This window comes from Orbicella franksi, chromosome 10, assembly GCF_964199315.1.
Source record: "Orbicella franksi chromosome 10, jaOrbFran1.1, whole genome shotgun sequence".
NCBI lineage: Eukaryota > Metazoa > Cnidaria > Anthozoa > Scleractinia > Merulinidae > Orbicella > Orbicella franksi.
The window spans coordinates 1,638,767-1,658,772 of NC_138154.1; the positions used below are offsets into that span (position 1 = coordinate 1,638,767).

General features: G+C 42.5%; 3 protein-coding genes across 3 annotated transcripts; 1 reads left to right on the top strand and 2 right to left on the bottom strand.

Annotated features, from left to right (window-relative positions):
• Nucleotides 1–5,057: 5,057 nt before the first annotated feature.
• On the top strand, nt 5,058–9,370 carry LOC145501327 (uncharacterized). The gene has a single exon (XM_081480817.1). It carries the CDS (start codon nt 5,396–5,398, stop codon nt 9,131–9,133), a length of 3,738 nt encoding a protein of 1,245 aa, XP_081336943.1. The 5' UTR covers nt 5,058–5,395; the 3' UTR covers nt 9,134–9,370.
• An 11-nt stretch (nt 9,371–9,381) lies between these two features.
• LOC145501326 (uncharacterized) lies at nt 9,382–13,564 on the bottom strand. The gene has a single exon (XM_081480816.1). It carries the CDS (start codon nt 13,562–13,564, stop codon nt 9,800–9,802), a length of 3,765 nt encoding a protein of 1,254 aa, XP_081336942.1. The 3' UTR covers nt 9,382–9,799.
• A 125-nt stretch (nt 13,565–13,689) lies between these two features.
• Nucleotides 13,690–19,982, bottom strand: LOC145501341 (uncharacterized). Its single transcript, XM_081480831.1, has 3 exons — nt 18,556–19,982; nt 18,067–18,126; nt 13,690–17,623 (listed from the first exon to the last, which is right to left on the bottom strand). Exon 3 carries the CDS (start codon nt 15,372–15,374, stop codon nt 13,692–13,694), a length of 1,683 nt encoding a protein of 560 aa, XP_081336957.1. The 5' UTR covers nt 15,375–17,623; nt 18,067–18,126; nt 18,556–19,982; the 3' UTR covers nt 13,690–13,691.
• Between the last annotated feature and the right edge of the window lie 24 nt (nt 19,983–20,006).

A 20,006-nucleotide genomic window follows, 5' to 3' on the forward strand; every position in this document is an offset into this window, starting at 1 on the left:
GGAGAAAGAAAATGTCTTCGAAAAGACGTAAAACCACTAAAAGAAGACGGTACCAAAGGGGAGAAGGGATCGGCACTGTGGTGGCGGGTTTACCCAAGGCGGCTTGGGGTATCACCAAAGGCATCGGAAGCCTGAGAGCCAAACAAGAAGCTAAACATACCAAAAGGATGTTGGAACGGATGAGACGAGGCGAAAAGTGGGATAGCGGTGGCGAATCGTTCCGATGCTCCATCATGTGAAATAAAAGGACGAGACTAGCCATCGTACACCTCACTCGTCACCATGCGAGCACGGAGGAGGAGAAAGAGGAAACAAAGAGGTGGAGGCATATCTCCGTCGGAAGCCGCAATTCTGAAAAGAAGGTTTAAACAACTAGCCAAAGGTTACAAAAAATACCAAAGAGAAAAACGACAATTTTCCAGAGATATCGTTCCATCACTTGGCATATGGGGTGCTGTCTACAAGAGAGCGGCAAGTAAAAGGCGATAAAAGGAGTACACCAATCCACTCGTGCGCATAAGGCCACGATGAAGCGGTTACGACGACAACGTCCTTTCCTGACGCGCGTCCTGAAAGAAGCCAATCGGAACAAACGTCAACGGATGTTACAAATCGCCGACAAAGATCAGATCAACGCCATCAGCGAGATGGTTCTCAATTTGCTGAAAAAGAGGATCCCCATCAACGCAACGACTTATGGGAAACTGAAAAGACATAAAAGGGTTCTGCGCGAAGTGGGTAGATGCAAAAACTCTCTCAAGCGTCGAAGAGAACATCTCACCCAAAACGGAGCGGGGTTCTGGAGCGGTTTGCACGGTTGTTTCAAAGCATGTTGTGTACGGTGAAAGGACGCAGTGAGGACGGTTACCTGCTGGAGGGGATCGACGTCATACCCAATTTCCCACCGAGAGAAGACGAGTCCAACAATACCATTCCTAAACTCGTGCAGTTGTTGCAAGACGCCAATCGTCGCGAAGCCCGATGGAAAGACTCGTACGAGTTCTTGAACAAGAGGTACCACGACCTGTATCAAGAATACATGGCTTTAAAGTTCAGTGACTTCTGCCAAACCTGTCAAACGAAACGAGATACCACGCCGCCCGGTGGGTGCATCGAGTTGTGCAGGGAGTGCGGTAAAGGCAAGGAAACCGTTCGAAGTCTCGAACTCGAGTTGGAAAAGAAAGACGAATCCATACGGTACTGGCAAGACTGTTACGAGACGGCCTTGAGAGAATTGTCCGAGTTTCCTGACACGACCTTGAGTCAGAAGGTATGAACGAAGTCATGATGGTGCCCGTTCAAGAATTCAATCGTCTGCAAGATTATTACAAGGGTAAGATCAGCCAGAATGCCTTGTTGAACAAAGCCGGACGTCTGGCCGCCGAAGAACATCTCATCCTGAACGACAAACGCATCCCCGACAGCATGGCCGTCAAGATGACCAAACCCATCGCCTCCGAGGAAGGGAAACTGGTGAAACGTATACGGACGGGTAAAAGCGGTCCCATCTCGTACCAGGGAACGACAGAACACGAAGGCATGGTCGACGCACCCGTCGAAACTCTGTTGAAACAGATCCTCAAGGGAGTCAACCAACCAGCCACAGCCCCCGTGATGATCCCGCCACAACCCCTTTCTACGACAGGACTGAAAAAGGAGCTGAAAACCCCCATACCCTCCACGTCAGGTTTTAAAAAGGAGAAGAAAACCCCCAAACCCTTCAGTCCATTCGAACAGGTCACGCTAGGTAAAACTCCCCTATCGTCCAAGAAAAAAGCACCCATCTCCGATAGAGCCAGACGTGTACTGAAATCACTCGGTATCGACTACGACGACGGTGGTTACAGTCCCAAAGGCAAGTCAAAGAAGTACAAGAAGGCCAAACCGTCAGCCGCAGAAAAGTTACAAGCAGGGTGGGAAGATTTCGAAGACCCCTGGAGAAGGGGACTAGACTATGACTCGGATTAAGAAGAGGAAAAAGGCACCTCCACCCCTGAAGAGAAGTACCCGACGTCGACGTCAACGAGGGTATGGGTTCGACATCCAAAAATGGTTGGGCAAGACCGGGATCGAGTTCCATTGGCCCGGTTATCAGTACATGGGACCTGGTACCAAACTGAAGAAACGTCTGGCGCGTGGAGACCCCGGGATCAACCGTCTGGACCAACTGGCCAAACAACACGACATTGACTATATCAGAGCCAAGAACTTACAGGACAAATGGAACGCCGACACCAAGATGATCCAGGCCATTGACAAATTACCCGGACGTAAAACCATGACAGAACGCATTGTTAAGAAAATCATGCAGACCAAGAAACGTTGGAAATTGTAAAACTTTTTATTGTTGTTGTAATTAAAGTTACACACGCTTTGTTGTTTTTCAAAAAAGAGTCTCTTCAAGTCTAAATTAAATAGTGTTCCAACTGATCCATAAGTTCGGCGGTAATGTATACATTGCGCGAATATTCAAACTGAGTAGCCTGCTCTACCTTATCCTCGCGTTCAAATTGTTGAAACCATCTACCCATGTCGTGTAACATAAACGACATCTTATCAAGCTCCCGGACGTAAAACCCTGACAGAACGCATTGTTAAGAAAATCATGCAGACCAAGAAACGTTGGAAATTGTAAAACTTTTTATTGTTGTTGTAATTAAAGTTACACACGCTTTGTTGTTTTTCAAAAAAGAGTCTCTTCAAGTCTAAATTAAATAGTGTTCCAACTGATCCATAAGTTCGGCGGTAATGTATACATTGCGTGAATATTCAAACTGAGTAGCCTGCTCTACCTTATCCTCGCGTTCAAATTGTTGAAACCATCTACCCATGTCGTGTAACATAAACGACATCTTATCAAGCTCAGCAGCTATTTCAGTTATCATTTTTTCTGTTTCCCGTCTTTCTTGCATTCGTCTTACTCTGTTTTCTTCTGCTTCCTTCCTATTTTTCCTGATCTTTTCAAGTCTCCGTTTTACAGGATCCTCGGGTTCCGCTAACATGCGTTCTAACTCTGCTACCAACCCTTCCTCAGGCTCAGAGTGAGTCAGAGGAGGAATAAGACAACCGCCTCCCACGGCGTTGCGGTGGGGGTAATGCCAGTAGTGCTGCAGTGGTATTGGTGGTAGTGCTCTTAGCAGCGGTGGTCGTGGTGTTGGATGGCGGTAGTGCTCTTAGTGGTAATGCTCTTAGTGGTAATGCTCTTTGTGGTAATGTTGATAGTGGCGGTAGTGTTGCAGTGGTAATGGTGGTGGTAGTGCTCTTAGCGGCGGTGGTCGTGGTGTTGGATGGCGGTAGTGCTCTTAGTGGTAATGCTCTTTGTGGTAATGTCGATAGTGGCGGTAGTGTTGCAGTGGTAATGGTGGTGGTAGTGCTCTTATCGGCGGTGGTCGTGGTGTTGGATGGCGGTAGTGCTCTTAGTGGTAATGCTCTTTGTGGTAATGTCGATAGTGGCGGTAGTGTTGCAGTGGTAATGGTGGTGGTAGTGCTCTTATCGGCGGTGGTCGTGGGGTTGGATGGCGGTAGTGCTCTTAGTGGTAATGCTCTTTGTGGTAATGTCGATAGTGGCGGTAGTGTTGCAGTGGTAATGGTGGTGGTAGTGCTCTTAGCGGCGGTGGTAGTGGTGTTGGATGGCAGTAGTGTTCCCCTGAAATCCGTTAGCACAACCCGAACTCCAAACAAACCCCGAAGAATTTCATCCGGATCATATTCACACTCGTACTCTTTCCTCCGTCGTGTTCCAGGTAAAAGGGAGCGACGTTTGCGCTCCCTATAACGACGTTTTTGGACCCTCACCTGCTCTGGATTGTTCCTTCTCCAACGATTCAATGCGTCGCGCACCATGTCACGCATCTTGTCCCGGTTTCGTGCACGATACCGTCTTTTCTGCTCGCGAACTTTCTCCGGATTTTTCTTTTTCCATTCTCGCACGTACTCTCTTGTTCTCACTCTCTTTCGTTTCAATGCTGCAGCGGAGTGGGCAGGCATGGTCTTCTGTAATGGACGCTCATACAAGTTAAAAACTCAGAGTGAAGATCGGGGACGGCGCGGATTCGCCTTATGAAGATCCGTCCAACCAATCACAGATCGAGACCAAGTCACGTGTTACCACCGACCCAGGGGATAGGGGGGTATACCCCCACTCGGTCGGAGACTGGACACCATTATACCGTGTGTATAAAAAATCGAGTCGAACCGTTCAAGTCACTCTGAGTTTTTGACTTGTATCGAGCGCTGGAAAAAATCATGGCACAAGAGCTGACCGACGAGGAGATGAACCAACAGATGGATCAACATGAAGAAGAAGAAGCAGTGAGTATAACATGCACCCTATGTAAGAAAGTCATCCTTAGAACCGAAACCTGCGCTCGTACCAAGTGCTGTCGTTACTACGTGCATTTCGATTGCTTCGCCAGGGAACTCGATGATCAGTTGATGAACAGGGGAGTGACCGCTGAGAAGTTGCACTGTCAAATCTGTCACACACCGTGTTATCTAACCACGTTCGTTGCTTCCCTAGACAACTGACCATGGAACTGAGACTCGTCGTGGCCTCCTTTACCCTAGAGTTCTACCTCCGTTTGGACTTGAGATTTTGTTTCGTTGTGTTTTGTGGTTACAAATTCTCACGACATATTTTTCACGCCTTGTTCGTCACCTTCTTTTCATAGAGTTACTGGGACCGACTACCAACAGAGATACAGTGTCACATACTTTGCCTGGCAACCTGGCAGCACATATTCGACCGCAGGAACAATGAACTATTGAATAAACTTCACGAACAAATTGTATATTACGATATAGTGAAAATACAATGGCAGTACGGTCGCATAGAAATACGAACGAGTAAATGTGGAGCAAACTTGTGTAATTGTAACAAGGTTATGAAAGAGTCTCTCGTCACACTACTGTATATGGTCATTATGTCAACATTCGTGACGAGAAAAGGAGAGTCTATTTAGGATTTAGTTTTAACAACGCGATAATCAATATACCCTACAAAAAATTGTTATTAAAATTGTTATTAGAAATCAACCAATAAAAAACGTTGTGTTCATTGTCTTCACAGAACAGACGGACCCACGACGAAGCCTTCCCCTTCGATGATGACGATGACGACTGGATCTTTGATCCGGCTCTCGACCGAGTGATGATCCAAACCGGAGGTGGTGGTACAAGACCCCTCCTAGAATTTGAATTAAGACCCGTAGGTGCCCGACATAACTGGTGAAACGTCCTCAACAAACAACGATTCGAAGCCACGCTCAGACAACACAGAGATGTGACTCCCAGGGACAATCTAGGCCAAGAATTGACTCAGGCTCTTCAACGGTCCATCGAGCAACAAATCGCTCAGGATCCTACCCTGACACCAGACTCCACGGTCCATTTCACCATGCAGTCCAGTGCCTTCACGCACGCCTTTCAATCCACCACCTTCACCGTGCGAGAATTCGAAGAAGGGAGTGAAAGACTAGACACTTATCTCCAGTCTCTCGCGGCCAAACTCAACTCCAACGAAGAATTCACCCCCGACGACACGTTTACCATGGAAACCACTTTCATACGTACCCCAGGTCGTGGGCGCGGGAACGGAAAACGATACAAACCGAGTTGTGCGGCCGTGCGGGGAATCGTCAAAAAGTTGCGCGTGACCATCCAAAACAAAGACAATCTATGCTGCGCTCGCGCCATCGTCACCATGAAAGCCCTGGTAGATGCCGACATGAATACGCGAGACCAAGATTACCACAACCTCAAACAGGGGCTGCCCGTCCAAGAGCGATTGGCCAAAGAACTCCACCGTCTAGCCAACGTCCCCGAAGGACCTTGCGGCATTCCCGAACTGCAACAGTTTCAGTCCGCGTTACATGGCTACAAGCTCAAAGTCCTTTCCATCGACCCACCCCACATGCTCATCTACGCGGGACCCGAACCCTCGGACAAGATCATTCGTCTCATCAAAGAAGACAGTCACTACGACGGATGCAATTCGTTCAAGGGATTCCTCAACAAATCCTACTTCTGCGACGAATGCAATCGAGGATTCGACCACGATGACTTCAAAAATCATTCCTGCTACGGTAAATGGTGCCCCGCCTGCAAACGAAAGGACTGCCCTGATTTCATCGAAAAAAAACGACCCCTAGCGCGAGGCAAGTTTCCCGAACCCACCTCCATATGCCGATTGTGTCACAGAAAATTCTTCGGAGACCAATGCTACAACTACCACTTGCAACGGCGGAGTCTCAGCATCCCATCCATCTGCGACACTTACAAAAAGTGTCCAGACTGTTGCCACGTCTACGAACCTAAACACAGGACTGGACGAGGAGGTGACCGCCGTACCCCCGATCACAAGTGCGGATGGGGCGAATGCCGCATCTGCGAAAAGAAAGTCTTTCTGCAGACGCACCGATGTTACATCCAACGCATCCCCGAAGACGAAGACGAGCCCAAAAAGAAACGCGTGCCGTGCGACGAAGTCAATGGTCGACCCTTCGAAGAACCCGAACCCAATGATCCAGACACGCGAGTCTGGGTAGCCAGAGACCCGCCCCTTCAAGTGTACTGCGACTACGAAGCCATCACCGACGCCGAAGGGAATCAGACACCCATTCTACTCTGCCTAGAAGACGATGAAGAGGAGCAATTCTGCTCCTTCTACGGTCCCAACTGCACCGCCGACATGTTCGACCACCTCGAATCCCTCGCCGTCAACGTGGACGGAGACGATCGGGACGTCATCGTCCTCTTTCACAATCTCAAAGGCTACGACGGGATGTTCATCTTACAACACTGTTACGCCACGCATCGAGAAGTCACAGACCAAATCACCGTCGGCACCAAGATACTGTCCCTAAAATCCGACAGACTGACTTTCAAAGATTCCCTATGCTTTCTCCCATTCCCGCTGGCCAACTTTCCAGCCACCTTCGGAATCCACGAACTGTGTAAAGGATTCTTCCCTCACAAATTCAACACCCTAGAAAATCAAGCGTACGAAGGACCCATGCCACCGCAAGACATGTACGATCCCGATGGCATGTCCGCCAAAAAGAAAGCCGAATTCGAACAGTGGTACCAAGAGAAAGTCAACGACAACTACCATTTCGTCTTACGGCAAGAAATGGAAGCCTACTGCGAGTCGGACGTCAAACTCCTCAAAGCAGGCTGTCAAAAGTTCCGGCAAGAATTCAAACAAAAAGCGGACTTTGACCCCATGGAGAAATGCGTCACCATCGCCTCCGCCTGCAACCGATTCTGGCGCAAGAAACTCGTCCCGCTCAACACCATCGCCTCCAGACCCCCTCGAGGATGGCACAGCGCCCGATCCAATCAGTCCGTCAAAGCCCTGAAATGGCTAGCCTGGCAAGAACACTCGTTACAACACACGGGTCAAGGCGATCGTATCCGCACCGTGCGAAACGGAGGCGAGATCCGACTAGCCAATCACCTGGTCGACGGGTACGATCCTACCACTCGAACCGTCTACGAATTCCACGGATGTCTATGGCACGGATGTCCTCGATGTTTCCCTCTAAAACGAGACAGATATCCCATCTACCACACCGATCGCACCCTACATGAAGTCTACGAGTCCACACTCCGCAAACACGACCTTCTCAGTCGTCAAGGCTACCAGCTCTGCGTCAAGTGGGAATGCGACTGGGACCTAGAAGTCAAAACCGACCCTGATCTCCGCCAGTTCCTAGACACGTTCGAAATCGTACACCCGCTCGATCCCAGAGAAGCCTTCTTCGGAGGGCACACGAACGCCATCAAACTGCATCACGTGACCGACATGACCCAAGGAGAACAAACCAAGTACGTCGATGTGACGTCGCTCTACCCCTGGGTCAACAAGGAATGCGTATACCCCGTAGGACACCCGCAAGTCATCGTCAACCCCCAAGATCAAGACATACACCAGTACTTCGGCATGGCCAAAGTGGACATACTGCCGCCTCACGAACTATACCATCCCGTTCTACCTTTTCGGCACGGGGGTAAACTCACATTCCCACTCTGTCGATCGTGCGTAGAACACGAAATGACCAAACCCCTCCTAGAGAAATCGCATTGCTGCCCTCACACGGCCGAGCAACGCACGCTAAGAGGGACCTGGTGCACACCCGAAATCCAGAAAGCCGTTGCCATGGGATACACGCTTGTCAAGATCCACGAAGTCTACCATTTCCCACCAGAACAACGCCATAAAGGCCTCTTCGCCAATTACGTGAACACCTGGCTAAAAATCAAACAGGAATCCGCTGGCTACCCGAACTGGTGTCACACCCCCACAGACAAGGCACGGTACAGGCTACAATACCACCAGAAAGAAGGCATCCTTCTCGATCCGACCATGATCCAGAAAAATCCAGGACGCAAAGCCACCGCCAAACTCATGCTCAACTCCTTCTGGGGCAAGTTCGGTGAAAACCTACACAAACCCACCACCCAAGTCGTCTACAACGCAACGCAACTCTTTGACCTCGTTTCCAATCCCTTCAACGACATACGACAAGTCAGAATCGCCAACGACGAAGCCCTAGAAGTCGTCCACACCGAACTCAAAGACAACCAACCCGATAACGGACGAATCAACATCTTCGTCGCCGCTTTCACCACCTGCTGGGCTCAGCTCAAATTATACAGCTACCTGGAACTGTTAAAGCAACAAGTTCTCTACTTTGACACCGATTCCGTCGTCTACTCACACAAAACAGGTCAAGCCGATGTACCGTTAGGCGATTACCTGGGAGAGATGACCAACGAACTCGACGACGGTGATTTCATCGTCGATTTCACCGCCGCTGGACCCAAAAATTACGGTTACAAAACCCACCAAGGGAAAGTCTGCTGCAAAGTCAGAGGCTTCTCACTCAATGTACGAGGATCACGCCAACTCAATTATGACGTCATGCGACAAAATCTACTCGACGAACTCACACAACCTCTAGAGCAACGACGCAACATCAATGTCGTCAACCCCAACTTCTTCTGGAGAAACCCAGCCACCAAACATCTCAGAGTCATCACACGGACTAAACGCTACGGACTCGTCTTCGACAAACGCGTCGTTGACACGAACACTTTCGTGTCGTTTCCGTACGGATACACACCATTGTAATTTTTACTTCCTGTAAATCAATAAAAAATCAATTTTGAAACTCACTTCCTGTCTATTGCCTTATTTGGACATGCGCGTCACAACCTCGATTTCAGGTTGTCCCATCTGCGCATGCGCCAGTTTTTGCGAATATCGCCATCTTGGATTTACAAATTTAAGAGAATGTATGGGAAAATAGTGGTCACGTGGTATCATCCCTGGCTCCTGATTGGTTACTGCCCAAATAAGCGTATATGACTACTACTATGAATAAAAAGTATCTTATACAAATACAAGTGCATTGAATCAAACATCATGTTGCTTAACATAAATGGCCACACAAGTAAATGAATAAAATTCGAAACTATGCAGTAGTTTCAATAATCCAAATCACATTTTAATTTTAAACTATAAATTTACAATTATGAAACTTACCTTGGTGGTGGTCCAGGCTTCATGTTTCTACACATTGTGTAGAACATTGACTGCTATGCACTCAAACAGAGAATTTCTCTGTAATACTCACTTTATCACCATATTCACTTCATTCATTAAATTTTCTGTTCAAATGAAATGATACTATTACAATAATCGTACTGTTGCATAAAATCAAAAATGCATGCAACATGTATTTTAAGCCTTCAGAAAACACTTACATGTTTCTTCAGCTGCAAATTATTGTTTACATCATAAATGAATGACGATTTTAACTGCATCATGATCTGAATAGTAAACCCCAATCACACTATTATCAACACTTTTAAATTTATGTGATCTGATGTAAACATGATCAAGAAGACTTCCTGATAAAGATGTTGGTTTGCTCACAATTTGTTGATAACCCAATCTACTTTCCAATATATTCTTTAAATTGTGTGATTCTTTTTCATTAAAGTAATTAATATTAAAATCTCCAAGAATTACATCAAATGTGTACGCATTTGTGATATGACTACGATTGTTAACAAAATCATGTACATTAGAACCTTGTTTTCTGTAAAGGAACAAAAATCTTATTTCACAATTTTCTCGTCTAGTAAAAACTGCTGTGAACATCAAAGCATTGATGATCGGAAGGTACTGCTTCTCTTTTATGGACACTGTTATTTTGTTACAGAAAGCTAGGCTGGAATATCTATTATCGCTATTATCTTGTCTATTTAATATAAAAGGATACAGATGATCTTGCATATCATTGTTTGAATCAGATGGTGTAAGCTGAGTCTCTGTTAAAAGCAACATATCACAGTTGAAAATTTTGGTGTCAAATTTTATGTCAATACTGTGCTTTCGTAGTGATCTGATATTTAACAGGGCAATAGGTATGACAGAATCATCTTCCTGTTTTTGAATATTATCATTCTCTTCTAGCACTGATGTACTTCGCAGTCTTTCATACTCCTCAATTACTTTTGGATCTGCTTTAATATGCTTGTGTTCTAATTTTCCAAGAACATAAAGACCTTGAAGAGAAGTTGGACGGCTCAAGGCAACATAAATTTGCCCATAATTAAATGACCTTTGTTTAAATAACTCAAAACTTATAACAATTCTGTTTAAAGTTAGTCCTTGAACTTTATGAACAGTACATGCCCACGCCAAAGATAATGGAAACTGCAATCTTTGTATTTCTGGTGAAGAACGCTTCCCAGGATTCAACTTTATTTGAGCTAAGATTGGTTTAATTGGGACAACTTTGTTTTCTATAGCAAAGGTATCAGCAGATTTATCAATAACCAAATTACCCGCATCTTCATCATCAAACTTAATATACACAATAGTGGGCTTCTGAGTCACTTCATTCACCAAGATTCGAGCCACAGTACCTAACTGTCCATTTATGAGTCTGTCAGAGATATCAACATTGTTTGTTAACATGACACGAGCCCCTTCTTTAATAGATACCTGCAAATCTAGACCACCCGTGTGGGAACGTCCTTTTGAAAGAACTCTTTCAATTTCATGCCTTGATACATTGTTTGGATATTGGTCCACTGCTTGAAGAACATGAAGAGGCATCAAAATTTCTTGAAGTCGTTGATTGTTGTAGTCCATTACAGGTTTATTTTCAGCCCATACATGTAATTCATTCAAAGGATAATTATTTCTGTCATCTACATCAACTGCCCTAGATTGAATAGTGCGTATGTCAGCTTCTGTGTGTTGTGCAACCCTCACTCTGTTTAAGAGCTCAATAAAAGGTTGATCGTCCTTTTGCCTCATGATTTCAACCAGTTCTATCATCTTGAATTCGTGCCATGGATGTGACAAATTGTATACGTCATTACTATATCTACAGAAAATAGGTTTTTGTTGGATAGGTGGTAGTTGATGTAAATCACCCACGGCAATAATGCTTATACCAGCAAATATCTTTGAGCTTGGAGTTCCAAAAATTTCCTTTAGTCTTTGATGGATATGCAATAGCCTATTATTTGAAACCATCGATATTTCATCAATAATCAACAGCTTCAGTTCACTTAAAGTGAGCCTTAACAACGTTTTCTTTTGATCTGGTAATGGAGGTAAATTAATTCCAGCGTGTTTTGGAATAGCTAAACCTGTATTTACAGTCGTGCCACTAATATTGACAGCTGCAACACCCGTAGGTGCCATTAGCAGAACTGTTGGTAAAGATGGATTCACTGCACTGTATTTAAACATATTCACTGCAGTATGATAAATTGTTTTGATTAAGTGGCTCTTACCACCACCACCACCACCAGTGACAAATATATGTATCGGCTCAGTAGTTTCCTTAATGAGGCAATTAACACTTTTAATCGAGTTTCTACACCAAGACAGCACGACATCATACGTAATACGCCGTTTTACATTTAAAGATCTTACAGCATCACGTAGTTCCTCATCTGTAATAGCAGATGGCTGGTTATAAGTAGCTATTCCTCCAAATATTTGGCTTGTTTCAGGTGGCAATGATACCACTTCCTCAGGTATATCGTCATCACATTCATCATCTATGCTATTCATTCCCTCTCTTGACAAGTCGTCGTTTTCTTGATCATTAATAGGATCGTATGATTGAAGATCTCTCACTCCATTTTCCCTAACCATCTGTAACGCGGTGTCAATAGCCTCGGCATTTGGTTCAAACGTTCTCCTGTTTGTTTCTACTTTACTACAAACTTCAGGCTCCTGGAATTTTGTTGAGTATAATTGATCATCACCAAGAAGATCAGTCTCTTTTCGCCATGGAAAGTAAAGCATTAGTAAATGATGGTAAAATTTTTCAGGCTCTTTTGCCTTAATGGGTGTGTGGAATCTTATTACAGCCTTAATCTTACGACGCTTCATTGTTTCTTGTCCGTTATTGAGCTTAATTGTAAGTGGTGGAAGAACTGATTCACATTTACAGATATGGTTCGATTCTACTAAATCGTCAGAAAGTACATTAGGTTGAACATCATTGAATTCATCAGAGTCTTTTTTGTAGTCTTTATAGTAATAAGCTGCAAATTCCGCTAAGCATAACTCCTCAACAATATTTGGTCGATCACTGTACCGTTCGATTATATTTGACATGAAAATGTCAGTACTGTCGACATCCAAAGCTTCAATTTCCTCTTGAGATTTTGCCACTCGGCATCTTTCTTCCGGTAAACCAGTATTTACAAATACTACGCAAGGAAAGGTCTTTCGTAACCAAAGCTCAGGCATACACCTGTAAACGCATTCTTGAGCGCTAACTTCTCTACAAGACAAAAATGCTGTACCAACCTTTCTCAAGCTTTCTCTGATGTTCAGGTTATTGTCTTTAGCTTCCCTTGCTGCGTTCATTATTGCTTGAGAACATTCGGTCTCGTCTTTTGAGAAATACGAGCACACGTACGTTATACATTTGTAATGATTAAAAACAGGCTGCAAATCCACATTAGCTCTGAAACCTTTTATACCTGCTTCGAAGTAGTTATTGATGAAGCAACTGTCAACTGCTCTTTTAAGGTGCAGCTCAAAATCGGAATCAGCAGAAATAGATAAAGCCCAATTATACTCGTCTTTGGAAACTTTACACATAGCCAACACGTCTTCTGCACTTGTGCTTGAATCATAATCAGGTTTACTTGGATCTAACTTTTCGTTAATTTTCTCTTTTACGAAACATAAGATTTCATTGCGCCTTTTCAAGACTGCTACTTTTTGTTCATCAGGCATGTCATCCGGTAGTGGCTTGGAAACAACTGTTTGGTTAGTGAAAAATTGCCCAAAGTTAAATCTGCATGGAATATTCCTATACTTTTTGCAACTTCTAGAATGCGTATGTTTTTGGTACATGCTTACCAAGTCATGAAATTCGCAGTCATTTTCCCTATTTGGAAGACTTCCTTGTACATGTTCATCAATGTACCTCATGTAAGCTTCTTCGCTACCATCTTTCAGCTCAGGACAATCTGAAGTCCATATCAATGAGTGCAAATGTGGAGAGCCTCGCATTTGAAATTCAATCCTAAGCGCATAATACACAATCTTTCCGATAGGTTTTGCGTTGCTCAATAATACATCCTTGAAAAATGTCTCTACTCTGTGTTGGAAGTGCTTAGCAACAATTACAGGATTTAAGTTAAGCAAAGAACATTTCTCTATATGACAAATTATCTATTTCCTCATCCGTCATATTTTCTCCTCTCACACGAGACAGTATGTGAAAAAGTTCATGCCATCGAAGGTCAGCGCATGATAAAGTCATGAACCACGTTGGGATTCCAAGTTGTTGTACCATTGCTATTACCTCGTACATAAACTTTTGCCAATACGGTGGACTACCTGGGATACCTCTCAGAAAAAGATATGCCTGGTCCTTGAAGATAAGATTTTTCACACATTGTTCATTCGATCTAAATTGTGATGCTGTTAGGGGCTGCCCATGCAGCTTTTTTAGAGCAATGTTTATGCTATCCGAAACTTTTTTCTGTTCAATCATAAATTGAGCAAAGAAAAGATATTCGGGATTCGTAGCAAATCTCCCGCTATGATGAAGTAAATGAGCATTAAAGTACTTGACAGGTGTTAATTTCTCCTTTCTGTCCATTTTATACCCAAATCTACCTTTAGGAAAAAGAACTGGAAAGGCTAATTCCTCACAATATCTGTCAGTCATCATAGACACAGGATGTTTATTTTCTCCAGGAGCAACACTGAATATTTCATTTCCTGCAGATCTCTCCCTTCCCTCTTCATCAGATATTATAGGGTAATCTGGGATAATGGACTGTAAACACGTTTCACAAGTCGCTGCTCTGTGTTCATTAAGTGGGTCTTCCCTCTCACAATCGTCATCATAATCTCCAGAAGTATCACTATTTAAGTTTCCACCCTCAGAACTATGTCCCTTGTCTTTTCCACCTTGTTCGTTATCTCCCTGTTCCTTCATATAGTCGCCATCATTGCCATCACAATCACCAACTAAAATTCCAGTCTGAGAACAGCTTGCGATGCCCGATTTGGTTTCTTGTTCATGATCACAAAGACTCGACAGTTCACAATCAATGTTTTCAAGGTTAATGGCTACATTTTCATATAATTCATTATTCCGTTGAAGCCACTGGAGAGCATGTAGCACTACCTCTGGACGCACTGCCTGAAAATAAACATGACCTCTAAATTGCAATTTTCTTTTTAATTTTAACATAATAATTCCAGAACTATCAGGTGGCCTTGGTAAAACATGACATGTTTCTTCACAACACACTGGCACATTACAGATTGCTCCCCTAATTTTCCTTTGCTGGCCTTTTGGCATCACAACAATTTTCTGAAATACGATTCGTTGAGAAACTAATATTTGTTCAAGTTTTTCTAAACTTGCAAGTTCTGGTGGCACGTCATCAACCGCGAGATTGTTGTACACAGCTTGACACGGAGTTTTGTTTTTCTTCTTGATTGTGACCTGACAAGTGTTACAAATGTACATGTTTCCGTTAAATGACGTGACACTTGTAAACAAACAAGAACTGGAGTTGTATTTGTCCTTCTTAAATTGCAATACGGTTTTTCTATACAGAAGTCTATTGCACACTACACAGATATAATAAGGACCTTCCCTTATATCTCGATTGAATTGCTGGATATAATAGTCCAGTGAATGTGTAGAGAAGCATTTTTCCTCCTTTAATTCTTTACCCTTAGTTACTATTCGTTTTATTAGGTCCTTCTTTTCCCCAGATTCCATTCTTCTGTATTTCTCAGCATTTTGAAGAGACAATTTTTGCTTTTTATATGGCTCCATAAGTCTATTTCTCAGCATTTTGAACTCTCAATTTCTCCTTTTTATTCGGTTCCATAAGTCTGTATTTCTCAGCATTTTGAACACTCAATTTTTGCTTTTTAGTCGGCTCCATAAGTCGGTATTTTTCGGCCTTTCCAATCCTTAATGCTTTCTTTTGACAGAATTCCATGTTGGCATACTTTGCAGCGCAGTTATCTAACAAAGCTCGTTTTTTCGCTGGTTCCATTGCAGCATAGTTTTCTCTTCGTTGTTTAACAAGTTTCTGCTTCTGCTTTACTGACATGTGTCTTCTTATAATTTTCTGGCGATCTTTTTCTAACAGGTCACAACTGCATTTGATAAACTGCATTTCATACGTTTTTGCCTCTAATGTTGTTTTATCTGTTAGCATTCTGAGGAGAAGTACCATTGCACTGGTTACACTTTGGACAATTTCATAAACATAACCTTTCGAGTCTTTATTGTCAAGTCCAAATACAGCATAACTTTTTCTCCCCATATTTCCTCTTTTAAAAATGCAGCAAACATAGCACTTTGACTGGGACATGGACATCAAAAAACCAGTATTGTGTTCTAGATTTTCTGTTATAACTTTCTTCATTTCTTGTAAGACAAATAACGATTCTTGCTCTTTTTGTGTTCCTTTGTATACTACATTGAAACGTACTTCAATGGTAGCAACGTCTATTGCAACAGAATTTGGAAGATCAGAGACCGTGCAATGTTCTTTCAACATCATATTCTCGTGTAGCTGGTTACTTTTCTCAATTATGGCGTCCAATGTATTTTCATTCCAATAACGAATTTCCTTTAAGATTGAGAAACAAATTGCATAGAAACAAATAAAACAACACCGTGTACACGAGCAAAACAACGTATCACTTTCTAGTGAACTATCTGAAATTAGTTCATTTCTATTTAAATTCTCAATATTTACTGGTGGAGAAATTTCGGTTGTCGTTAGACCAAACCTTCCAGTCACATCTGTTGATATCTGAACGCCTCTTAATTCATAAACTGCATCTATAATTCCAACGTATAAGTTTTGAAAATACTGTACTAGTGCATCAAGAGAAGGTATCTCTACTAGCACACAGGTTCCACAGGGATCAAACATTCCTTCAGAATCACGGCTATGTGAGTCAAACACTTTAAATGTGCCACTACTTTTTACTAGAATGGCTACTGTACAAGTCGTTATCGTGAGAATAAACGATGTAAAATTTTCTCTCAGCAATAATTCAAACGCTTCAATTAAGGGTAGACAATGAGCTTCTATTGTACAGTCATTAAAATTGTACACGTTTCTAAAGTAGCTGTCACTGTATTTTAATCTATACATAGTATCTCTTAGAAACAATACTTCAGGTAACTCCATCAACATTAAGAAATCCTGTCCTGCAGACTGTGATAGCCCTGTGTATAACTCATTACCAACATTCATTATTTCTTTAAGATCTGCGGATGATCTTATTGAACAGGTAAAGTCAAATAGCATTGCTATCAAGCTCATTGCCACACATTGTTTTCCCGCATTTGAACCGAAAACTACACTATTTCCTTGACTATATGGAGCACGAATGGTTTTGGAAGGATCAACAACAAACGGACCTGGATTTGTTTCTATATCCCCTGAGAGCTTACTGGCAATGTTGTTCATTTTGTGATTTAAGCTCTTGTACACCATTTTACTCCCTAATGACAACATTTTACAACTATTTCTCAAGGGGTATTTCTTAGTAATCCTAAACTCATTGGCTTCTATTATATATACGTTCACAATTAGCAAAGACAAGTGTTTCGCCAGGGAAGGGAGCTCAGATAATTTGATAAACTTTTGACGACTTGAAAACATTTTTTAATACGTAATTTCGAATTCTTTTCCTTAGTTTTCTCTTTTTCAAAAACCGTTTCATCTGTTTTACAGGCAGCCTACTCGGTTCTGTACAGCGTTGTCCTTTACTCTTCCTTCGGCTGTTGACACTACTAATAAACAATGCAAACCGAAATCGACAACAAGTTTATTTTATTATCTCCACCATACTATCTGCGTTTGATAACTTCACGTCCTCACTGAGCACCCTCTGATGCACTATTTACTTCAATACTGTTCACTGTATTTCATTTTTGTCACAATTTCAGTTTCTTTTGTTGAGCTTTGTTTGATTTTGTTTTTCTTTGTTTCCACTTCAGTCGTTTTTTATGTTAGGACGAACAGGGTAACTCGTCACCCATAAACTCATAGATCACCTACGGAATCTTGGACCCTAAAGAAACAAAAGGACAAAACAATTAAACCAAAGCCATCGGAGAGCAATTTCGTTTTATTTCTCACTGTACGTTTCCGCACGTACTGGGACAGGTGACAATATTTCAGGCATAGAACCCTACGAAACAGCACGCTTACACAGACTTGGAAGCGATACGATAAACCGTTTCTCTGTTATTCTCCCTCCCCTACCCCACCACCAGAATTTTGCTTGTATGACCAAACGTTTCTCTTCTTGCTGAACATTTAGGCTTTGCATGATTTACTAAATATCTTGCGATCAATCAAAAATTCATAGCGAAAACCATTCCACAACTATACCATAAAGATACTCAAAACGCGTTTTATCGGCAATATTCCACATTTTATCGGCTACATTCCGATCTAATCTCAAATTCTCTTCGTACAAGCATTTTCCGAAATAAACACCATAGCATCTACCTTCACGTTTCTTGTCTGTAAGCGGTCCTTGTTGATTCACTGATTACGGAATCTTGGAACCTAAAGAAACAAAAGGACAAAACAATTAAAACCAAAGCCATCTGAAGGAATTTCGTTTTATTTCTTACTGTACGTTTCCGTACGTACTGGAACAGGTGACAATATTTCAGGCATAGAAACCTAACAAATGGCACGCTTACACAGACTTGGGAACGATACGATAAACCGTTTCTCTGTTATTCCCCCTCTTCCAACCCACCACCAGAATTTTGCTTCTATGACCAAACGTTTCCCTTCTGGACGAACATTTAGGCTTTGCATGACTTATTAAATATCTTGAGATCAATCAAAAATTCATGACGAAAAGCATTCCATAACTATACCATAAAGATACTCAAAAAGCGTTTTAACGTCCACATTCCACATTCCCATCTAGTCTCAAATTCTCTTCGTACAAGCATTTTGCACAATAAACAGGATAACATCTACCTTCATGTTTCTTGTCTCCAAGCGGTCTTTGTTGATTCACTGATTACGGAACAAACAAAATCGTTTCCTCAATATGTAGCACAACAACTGAAAACAAAGACTACACAAGAACTATTTAACAATTTAGAGTTTTCGCCGCGCCACAATTTGCCTCCGCGAACGAGCGTTTTTCCTATTGTCCAACCTTTAAGATTTGCATGACCTGTTTAAATATCTTGCAATCAAACATTCACGGCAAAAAGCATGCTAAAAGCAGCAATACTACAAAACCAAGCGCTTCCAAAACAATCACCCGAACATCTACCTTCACGTTTCTTGTCTACTAGCAGTCCTTCTTGATTAACTGATGGCTATAAACAAAAAATCACTTGATCAATGTGTGACACAACAACTGATATCAACCGCTACACACGTACTGTTTAAGCCTCTTATTGCACCATCAGTCGAACCCGTTCTGAAATCTCCGATGACGTAATTGTCTTAATTTGGAACTTTATTCGGGATATGTAGGCCAGAACAATACGATAATAACACTAATAACAACAGCTTGCTTTCTTAAAAATCATGATCGAATTTAATTGGTTTTTTTCCATGAGTAAAAGGCTAGCAAAGTAGTTACACGAGTCACATAATTCAAGAACTCCGTCTTTCCCTACAAAAGATGTAATTCTTGCACATTCTGACACCTTCACTTAGCTTGCAAATATTTAATATTCTCCCACCACTGAACTCGCTGCCACGAAACAGCCAAAGAATTCGCTTCATTTGCTTCAACCGACAAGAAATACTCCCAAAATTGCAAATAAATTAATCACCGTCACTTCTGGCGTAGTCTCCTTCGCAGCCGTTATTTGCTCAAAAATTGCAGCCAAATCTTTCGGAGATGGGAGTCAAGACATTTGTAAGGATACAGATAGTAATTTGGGACCACTTGCTGGCTTCTAAGGCTGAATTTATCCAGAAGTAAGCTGTATTTTCGTTTTCGTGCCGAAAGCCACGTGATGAATTAATATTATCGGCTTGTTCTGCTGTCTTGTTCTGTCTTTTCTCTTGGTCTTTTTTGTAGTCTGCCGAGGCCAGTCTTTCGTCTAAATCAGTTGAAAAAAGTTCGAAAAAGATGTTCCCATTCAAGTTTAAGCTCTCAGGCAATAATTCTGGAGTTTTTCGCCGAAACGTCTGCTTTGTTATGTTCGTGTTTTTCGGTTGCTATGGGCGACCGTGGCTTCCTTTGTTAGGTCAAGTCTGGGGAGTGAAGTCACAAAAAAATTCTAATTAATTCTGGTTTTGTTCGATTTCGTTGAAATTTTATCACGATAAAGCTCGATTGTTAAGGAATAGATTTACCGCCTGCCAATGTGTGGTAGCTATTAATGCTTAAGTGATATATCGCTTCGAAATCAGGGTTTTCAAGAGATTTTTTGCAACATGTGGGTTCGGCGTGATTTTGTAAC